At 42.1% G+C, this 9,206-nt stretch overlaps 2 protein-coding genes across 3 annotated transcripts in view; one reads left to right on the forward strand and one right to left on the reverse strand.

Moving 5' to 3' along the window:
- Positions 1-4,800, forward strand: part of LOC129370569 (cyclin-dependent kinase-like 5) — a 44,463-nt gene extending 39,663 nt beyond the window's left edge. For both annotated transcript variants that reach the window (XM_055046642.1, XM_055046651.1), the window contains one exon: positions 996-4,800. In XM_055046642.1, the coding sequence (XP_054902617.1) occupies positions 996-1,355 (360 nt within the window). In that variant the 3' untranslated portion in view covers positions 1,356-4,800. The remainder of the gene's footprint in view (positions 1-995) is intronic.
- On the reverse strand, positions 4,796-8,691 carry LOC129370583 (retinoschisin-like). Its single transcript, XM_055046664.1, has 6 exons — positions 8,538-8,691; positions 8,215-8,240; positions 7,903-8,113; positions 6,172-6,313; positions 5,897-6,092; positions 4,796-5,226 (listed from the first exon to the last, which is right to left on the reverse strand). The coding sequence occupies exons 1-6, from the start codon at positions 8,578-8,580 to the stop codon at positions 5,074-5,076; spliced, it is 771 nt and encodes a 256-aa protein (XP_054902639.1). The 5' UTR covers positions 8,581-8,691; the 3' UTR covers positions 4,796-5,073.
- Positions 8,692-9,206: the final 515 nt, after the last annotated feature.

Raw genomic sequence — 9,206 nt, forward strand, 5'->3', positions numbered from 1 at the left:
CCTGTAAAAGCAATCAAACTTCCTTTAAAGAAAATGTGTTGTGGTCCATTTTTCACTTTGATTTGCTATTTTGATTTCTAACCAAGGTATCATCTGTCGTTATTTGCATGCCTTAAATGAGCATCAAACGTCCAGAAAACTGAAAATTTGTAAACACAAGAGTGGTTTGTAAAGGAGATTTAGGAATGAAATCAAGTTTTACTTCATACTGTTCCAAAGTTTTTCATAAAATGCTAGAGAAAGACATTTTAAAAGTAGAGGAGTTGCTGAGCGCTCGATCTTCACACATTGCAGGAATGAGAAAGTCAGGTGTTTAGAAAGTTATTCACTGAAAACTACTTCTTTAGTTCTTATTAAAGAAGTGACAACTTCTACCATTAAGGTAGTAATTTTTAAAAAAGTACAATTGGCTTCTAAGAGGCTGAATGTGTGTAAAGCAGCAAAGTGCAGGCTAGCTAACTGAACCAGTGGCCTGATTTATTGACCAGCTAATATCTGCCTGTTAGACTCTGACTGTTACTCTGCAAAGACCAGAATGGCTAGTAAAACCCACTTAAAAACTTTGTGAAAACTATGACTAGAACTGTGGGGACATCTAGAATCTACTGATTGAAATGTAGCAATATTGCCTTTTTGCAGGCCCATAGAGAGCAAAAAGAGCAATAAAGAACAAGTTTTTGTTTTTAAAATGTAACACTACTATCATCAATACAAAAAAATACTATGAGTGCCATTTATCTTTTGAATAAATATGAAGTAGGAACATTCAAAAACACCCGAAATTTGTGGTGAATGGCAAGTTGTTTCTTCTGACAAAATATTTAAAAAATCATGTTTAAAATTCAATTTTGCTATTCATATTGTGTATGAATACAGTAGGGCGAAGGACATGAAACTTGAAGGGGCATATGCCGCCTTTTGTCCCCCCTGTAGATCCGTCCCTGCTCTGCCCAGAAAACCCCCATCACTGAGTCATTTCTTTGTTGGTCTTTCAGAGTCAGCCCCTGAAGTCCCTGCGTAAACTGCTGCACCTCTCCTCCTCCTCCTCCAACCAGACGGCGTCCTCCGACATGCGCTACCAGCCGCTGCCTAACTCGGCCTCCGCTCAGGGCGGTTTTTCCGAAAGCCGGGGTCACTCAGGGGTCAGCACGCCCCAGCTCAAGAGCCGGCAGGGAGCCTACCCGCTGCCGGGCCAGCTGGAGCCCGGCTGGCACTCGTCCGCCCTGGGGCGGCCCGAGGGCAACCCGTACCCGGAGCAAATGGGTGTCAAGGGGGGCCAGAATGGGCACGGCTTTGGACGCCCGTCCCGGTCGCGCATGCCGAACCTCAACGACCTGAAAGAGACAGCGCTGTAGTCGTCGGCCCCTCGCTCTCCTCCCACCTCGCCGACCCGCTTCCCTTCTGTTGCTCCTACACTCCTCACCCCCCCTTAACCGGGTGCACACACTCAGCACACACACACACCAAAACACCAAACCTTCTGTCGTCAACACTGCTTGCAAACGGGCCGAAAGCCTTTTTATGTCGTAATTTTTTAAAGCTTCCATGTTTGATAGACTTTATATTATTATTACATCTGTAATTCTAAAATCAGATTTGTATTATAAAGTAAATATGTTACAAATTCAGTATATATATACATATAAATATATATATATATATGTATGGATAGGTAAAGTGTAGATTTTAAGTGCAAGTATTTTTTGCTTTTATTAAATATAGAAATATGGTACATTTTACTGTGTAGTATTAACTTAAGATTAAACTGAAGCATTCTGAACACATCAAGTCGAGCCAGCAGAGACTGGTCACATCAGAACTGGTGTCCCTCTCACCCAGGATCGTACTTCCTTTTGGATGTGCTCTGTCATTCTTGTGCTACTAAAAAACAAGAAACAAAACAAACAGCTGCGCCGACAGTGAGATGGTCTAAACATCTGACTGCTCATTTGTAGGACATTAAGGTTATTGTGTCTTTATGAACTGCGGCCATTTTAGAAATAATGTACCTGTAAACTAAACTTCTATGCTCTGACCTACACCGCCCTCTGTAGGTCATGGTAGATCACTGCATTGACTGTTTCCTAACAGTCGCGTCGTCATTCCTGCTTCAGGTCATGAATCAGTCTTACGCAGCTCAAACAGGGCGAAACGTATGATAAATGTTTATGTGATCATTTAGGTAAAAGTGTTTAAATTGAATCAGTTCATTAAACTTGCTGTGCGTTGTGCACATTTTAGGGATGCAGCTAATGGTAGAGGACATCTGAAGCAGACGATGAGGGGTTTTTTTGAGTTTTTTTTGGCAAATAAAAGAACCTTCAGAGCGGCTCTGAACTGAAGGTTCTTTTATTCCGTTTTAGAAATGCACGAACTCACTCCAAACTCTCCAACCTCAGCAGCCGTAGAAGTAAGAAAAACGTTTCTGACTCACTGTAAGAAAGTGTTTTTATAGCAGCTAGGGGATCATAAAAGCCATTCATACTGGTGCAGTGACTCTCAAAGGAACACTTTGTGTTTTTTATGTGGATATTGTCAGTATTTTATCTTTTAACATAAATTAATGTGAACCTTTAGCTCTTAAGGTTGGGGAAGTTTATTTGCCCTTATTTGCATCAGTGTTGTCACATTCTGCTGAAATTAGCAAAGTGTGTGCTACTTTCAGCCTTTTTTACCAGGACTTTCTGCTCTTTATCATTATTATTATTATTATTATTATTATTATTATTATTTGCTATTTATAATTTATAAATTATTTGAGCAACTATTTCATCTAGTTATTCAGCCATAGCACCCTTATAGTTGTTGGCAACCTGGATAAAGATGTGTAAAAAGTCTTCAAATGAATTATGTCCCTTTAATGGCATAATCTTCCTGTGAATTTCCTTTTTATTTTTGTTGTTGTTTTTAAGCCAACTTTCACATTTATCATTCTTGCTGCTGGTACCTCTGAACTTTATACTTTCCCCTTCAAAGTTGGTCAGAATTTTCTAAAAATTCGCGCGATGACACAGAGGCCCATTTTCTTTTAACTCGCCCAGAACAAATCTCCGCTCTTCACCTCTTACAGAGCGTCTACGAGCGTCATGTTTTCAGTCTCCACGCCTCCATGACAACCATTGTCTCCACACCAAACTGTGATGTGCGAGTCATGCCAGAGAAAAGCCACTTCTGGCGAAACACAACAAAACTGGAGACTTCACCTGGAACCACTTGTTTATGCTGGCGGAGAGTAAGACTAAGCTTTTCACCAGTGAACACTCCAGGTGGGGTGGTATGAAATAAAAATTAAAATAAGCATCTCATACTCTCTGTATGATATAGTGGAAGATCTGAGATCTTTTGTCCTCTCGAGAACATTCGTCAGCAGTCTTTACCTGATCAAGTCCACTTTGACCTTGTTTTAGTGTTGTAGTTTTGCCTCCATCCAGCAGAGGGCGATGCTGGTGAACTCTAAGCGGAGTCAGTTGATATGGGAATAAAAATCGGGGTGGCGCACCAGAACGGGAAAGAGGAACATTTTAGAATGTGGGACGCAAAAGCAGCTTCATGCGGTTCTGTTTTAAAATATAAACTCATAGTACCTGACACAAAATAATGCCAACATTTAACAGTGTTTTCTCAAATTCAGCATATTATGAAAAACATAGCCCTTTATGTTGATCCAAGAAAAACTCAAGTTTTCAAGAAAATGGCCACTCATCAACTAATCATTGAAGTCGATTGGTAAGATCAATCAACTTTAGATTAACTCGTTATTTTTGATAACTTGTTCTCCGAATTGAGGCCTGAATTGCCCATATTTACAGTCAGAGCAATAATCAAAAAGTGGGTGACAGCCCCAGTTTACCATGTGAACACAAACTGTAGGACTGTAAAGGGAGGTAAAAAATAATTAAATACTTTAAAGCTTCGGGAAACATCTGTACCTGGCATGCCAATCATTTTTAATAAAAAGGTTCGCTCATGTTTACAATATTCCATGTCCTTTAAGTTGCAAAGCATGCTTTTATTTTTCTTTATATTATTTAACCCATTCCGCTTCAATGCAGCATTTTCAGGTACCTACTCTCTGACCTGGCTGGGAGTTACTGCAGTGCTGTGTTTCCGGACTGATTGCCCACAGCCAAACCATTTGGTAGGAGCTTTTAAGATAATCTCAGAGTCCAGCCCACTGATGGGACGATGTGTACTGTAACACTGTTTTTTGTTTTTTTTTATTGTTGGAAATGAAGTGCCATGAGAGCAGCTCTGCAGAAACAAGTCTTGACCCCTTTTTTTAAATGTTGCACCTTGAAGAGTCTCTGTGGCTCAGCAATATTGTCCTGACTCATGTAAATTCTTTCTCACTTCCTTTTCATCAAATGCACAGTGTGTGCGTGCGTGTGTCTGCGTGTGCATGTGTTTGAGAGAGAACCGAGACATGTAACACACCGAGTCAGAGACGTGACCGCGTCGCGTTGTACGTCGCTCTCTTTGAAATTCACCGTTTTTTTTCTGAAGGAGCACCATGTATTATATTAATACTGATGTGTGACTACTTGTTTGGTAATATTTATAATGGAACAATGTTTAATCAGCTGTTTAAATGAGATCAAGTATTAAGTTTGTGCTTTTTGTTACAGACACGATTTAGTAGCAGTCTGTGTTGACCTGCTTATTATTGTTTTCCTTTTTCCTTCATTCCCCCCCCAAAACAGGGAGAATACGAATTCCTAACTCGACATGAGCATAATGACTTTAGAATATTCATGTTTTACATCTGTGACTGTAAATCTCCAATAAAACAAGCTCATTTGATTCAAACAATTTCAAGTTTTTAATCCTCAGAAGCGAGATGTGAGCATGTCTTCAGGTTCTCAAACGGCTGATCCAACACTGCCTTCATTTCGTTGGTGTTTGAAAATGTGTGGCTGTCTCCAGCAGGCATGCTCAAGGACAAATGTGAGGTACTGAGTGTGTCAGTGTTGGATCAATGCCCTTTTTTTTGGGAGGGTCTTTTTTTTTTTTTTTTTTTTGGCTTTTTGGCAGGAAACGGGTGAATGTCGGATGGAAGAGCGGGCCCGTTCGTCTTCAGATGCACTTGCTCATACACATCAGCAGCTCCATCCTGACGGCGATGCGGGTGTGCCAGCCCAGAGGCAGCAGGCGGATGTAACGCGCCACGATGGGGGGCCTCAGCAGGTTCTGCACGGTGGAGGAGCGGTCAGAGTTCCCGTAGAAGACCTGAGGAAAAGAGAAACGAAATGACTCGTTTTGCTGCTGTCGTTCCGTGCATTCTGTTGCAGCAGTGTGTAAAAAAAAAAAATTGTATTTTTGTGAACCTTTGAACGTTTTGTCACATTGAAGCCACAAAGCCTCAAGGTTCTTTGACAGATCAGCTCAGACTGGCTTGCAAATGTGGAGGAGAAGGAGCAATGTTCACTCCTATTTACGCTGATACGCCGAAAATGAAATCTAGCTCAATCTGTTGCTTTCACATGTCAGATATCTGAGTGAACCTCTGAGAGATGGAAGAGACTTAGGAACGATGGGAAAGTGAAAACAATCCTGGAAGTCGCAAAAGTTTATTTACGTGTCGGAATGGCCTTGTCATCTAATGCAAATCTATGGTGAAACCAGTTATTTCTGCAGAGACGAAAGGTAATAAGCCTAGATATCCCTCCCTCGTAGCTGTTTTTGCAACAAAATATGTTTCTCCAAAGTGTTGAGCTGAAGACAAACATCTATAAACGTTTTGTTTCTAATACTTTTGCAGTTTTACTGGCTGAGGTGACGTGGTAGAACCAATACATTTGCTATAACTGCATTAAAAGCATCACAAAACGGGTTAGCTCTCACTAACGTTGCAGTGTTCAGTCCCTCTTACGACCTGACCTCTGTTTGGTGGACCCACCCTGTTGTTTCCTGTTTGGTCCTTGTAGTAGATCCAGTTGAGCGTCTCGACGGTGCGGTACTGGATGCTGTATTTGGTGATCCACTCGTCCGCGTCGCAGCGGCCCTGGCTGAGGATCCCTGACACCACCCCTACCTCCTTCAGGTCGATCTGGATCCACTGGTGCTGGTCGTTGAACTTGGACAGCCAGGCACACCTGTAGCAAAAAATAGCAAACAACAGATCCTGTTTCTGTTGCAGAATATGCAGGGCAAGACGCTAACTGGGTCACTCACCCAAATCCTTGGTTGTTTAGGCGAGCCTTGCCGGGGGTCCAGGAAGAGTACCAGCCGGTGTACTGGTCCTGGCTGGAGCAGCTGATCTGGTCGGAGGACACGGATCCCGATTCAAAACCCAGCGGTCTGTGGTACGGGCATTCTGTGGAGGAAAAAGTGTTTTGTTTTTGTTTTTTTCAGCTTTAAAACTACAGTAAGTAGCTTTTATAAAAAATATGTTGTTTTTTTTTTTTTTATATTTGTGCACCCGCACACAGGCATGATTCACAGCGCTCCTGACTGACTGGTTATTTGCAGTTAGCACTGAGAGAAGACAGAGGAGCTTGATTTCTGTCTCATACCACTCTGTCACAACATACAGTTTCAACAAATATGAAAAAGAAAAACAATTTCTACAAAAGTTACATACTGCAGCCTTGACACAATTCAGTTTGTATAAATTAATTAGTAAGCAGCAAATTCCCTGTGTGTAATTTTACACCAGTATTAATCCATTTGTTCTCTGAAGGCCTCAGAGGTTTGTCAGAGAGCAGTAGAGCACCAGCAACATCACGAAGAGCAGCACACATGGCAGAAAGGTCCAAGTTCCTGTATCCAGATTCACAGTGATCTGGCTTACGCTGAGCTTTGATACCAAAAGAATAGCGTGATAAGACAGGAGAAGATAAATGGGGCATTATCTGAAGCGCGCTTCCTGCGTACAGGGAAGGCCTTATTTTGAGCTCTCTAATCTGCTCACCGCATTCCCGCACAGGTAATGGGATTACCCAAACAGCATTTGTCATGCCAGGCTTGTTCAGCACAACGGCTCATATCTAAATCTCTGACTGTCATTGTTGATCCCCTCTCATTTCATCCTGCGAAGGAAGTCGTAAAATCATCAAAGGTGGCAATGAAATCCACTGGAAACAGCAAACCAGTCCGGATGAAGTGTTGGTCATTAGCATGTGTTGGTCGGGGGCGTGTCTAGATTATTTTTGTTTTTCTTTGGTGAAAATAACAAATTTAACACCAAACAAAAATCTACCACTTAGTAGATTTTATCACCGATGACGGCAGTGAGTTTCTGAAAACCACCAGTAGATTTTCTTGTTGCTAGTGGCTTAGAGCACAGGCTGATTTTTACTGACGTAGAAATGATCTTTTCCTGACGTCAGGCAATTAGCTCAGCTACGCTAGCCCTAGCTTGTATATGGCTGTATTTTTAGCACCGTCACGCTAAAAATCAACTTAAAAATCAAAGTTATTGAACTGTTACGGACTTTGCAAACAACTGTTTGCTTACCCTCTTTTTCTCCAGAGTGTTTTTTGTGTGTGTGCAAAAGCCTGAGGCTGATTTTTCTTCTTGTTATTAAACAATATGTACGTCAAATGCCAAGGGGACTAGAGAGGAAAATGATCAATTTGGCTATGATGTCATGTATTTAGATGTAAATGTTAGTTAACATGTATTGTTCCATTGAAAAGAAAAACCAATTGTAGTTTTAAAACAACAAATGGTGCATTTCTTTTATATACTGACATAAAGCGTGGACAAAACACTAATCTACGAATGATACGATATGAAGAAACTGATTGGCAGAGTTAGTCGGGGTGGGCAAATTATATTTCAAGGGTAAGGCGCCCCCTTCAGTCCCCCCTTTAGCTACACCCCTGGCATTTCTCCTTCAAACCCTCCTAATGAATGAAGGACATTCAGCAGAAGCCAGAAGAGGCTTGCAGACTCCTCACCTGGCATGCAGTTCAGTGGGTGACCCTGAGGTGGTGGCAGTGAGGTCATCGACGGCGCGGGCGAGATGGCAACGGGGCTGCGCGTGGGCGAATCAACGGACTCACAGTCACAGGTGCAGGCCTTGACGTTGCGCGTCCACGACTCGATCACCTGCTGCTCCTCCTCCTGCAGCTCCTGCTCCTGCTCCTGCTGGACGGCCTCCTCTTCTTCCTGAGGAACGCACGGGAGGAGGGATGGAGGGAGGGAGGAGTCAATCCAAGGTCACTCACCTTAAATCAGATCTCAGGCTTCGAGTGCAAGTGCAATCTCACCTCCTGTGATCTGACCGTGATCACGGCTGCACAAGTGTTAAACAAAAAACAAAGCAGTCAGAAGAACGGGTTGTGTAAAAATTCGATATGCAAAGCTAAATCTCACAGAAATAGAGAAATGACCCACCAGAGACTCTTTTTGAGGGACAAATAAACAGATATCTTATTACTCAGTCTGTGTGTGAATAACCATAATACTCTAGAGAAAAACTGCACAGCTGAGTCACAAAAAAGTAATCACTTGTGTCCTACATTATAAGCAGTGACTGTTGCAATTCTATAAAGAAATATGAGGAAGATGTTTCACGTCCACAGTGACTTACCCTGAGAAAGGAGCAGGAGGAAGAACGCAGCAGCACAGTCCATCTTCTTCTTCAGCTGTGCCGGAATGACATGTGTGTGATACCCAACTCTGGTGGACAGGATTACTATAATCCACAGGCCTTTGATGGCCTCATAATACTCTTTAGTGGCACTTAGACGCCTCCCTTTGGGCAGCTCTGTTATACGGCATCTGTGCTTCATGCCAATGCTGAGCAGAGAAAGAGCCTCTGACAAGTGGTCATCAGTGGCCTGAAGAACAGTTCAGTTCAACACCAGTGACAGTTTCTGCTCTGTCTTCTTCGATCGCCGGCTGCCGTCCAGCAGGAACGGCATAGAAATCTGCAACCAGTACAAAAAACAGCTTCATTTGGTGAAAAAGCAAAAGTTTGTGACAAACGGTGCATTGCAAAGAAAAAAAGAAAAGAGTTCTTCACATTATTGTAACAGTTTATCTTGTTTTATGTTTTAGCCCACATGTAGCTTCTTATGTAGACCCTTAACAACTGTAGCTAAAGATGATAAAGAACCAACTAATGACTTGACATGTAGATAAAATGATAAATGCATTAGCAGGTTTTTCACAGTTCCATCAAATTTCCACAAGGTAATAAAGCACCAGAAGTACTTCAGACGTATTTTTTGACATTTGATTGGAAACTTTGTGCTTT

This window comes from Poeciliopsis prolifica, unplaced genomic scaffold (assembly GCF_027474105.1).
Source record: "Poeciliopsis prolifica strain line A6 unplaced genomic scaffold, Auburn_PproV2 SCAFFOLD002, whole genome shotgun sequence".
In the NCBI taxonomy this organism is placed as follows: domain Eukaryota; kingdom Metazoa; phylum Chordata; class Actinopteri; order Cyprinodontiformes; family Poeciliidae; genus Poeciliopsis; species Poeciliopsis prolifica.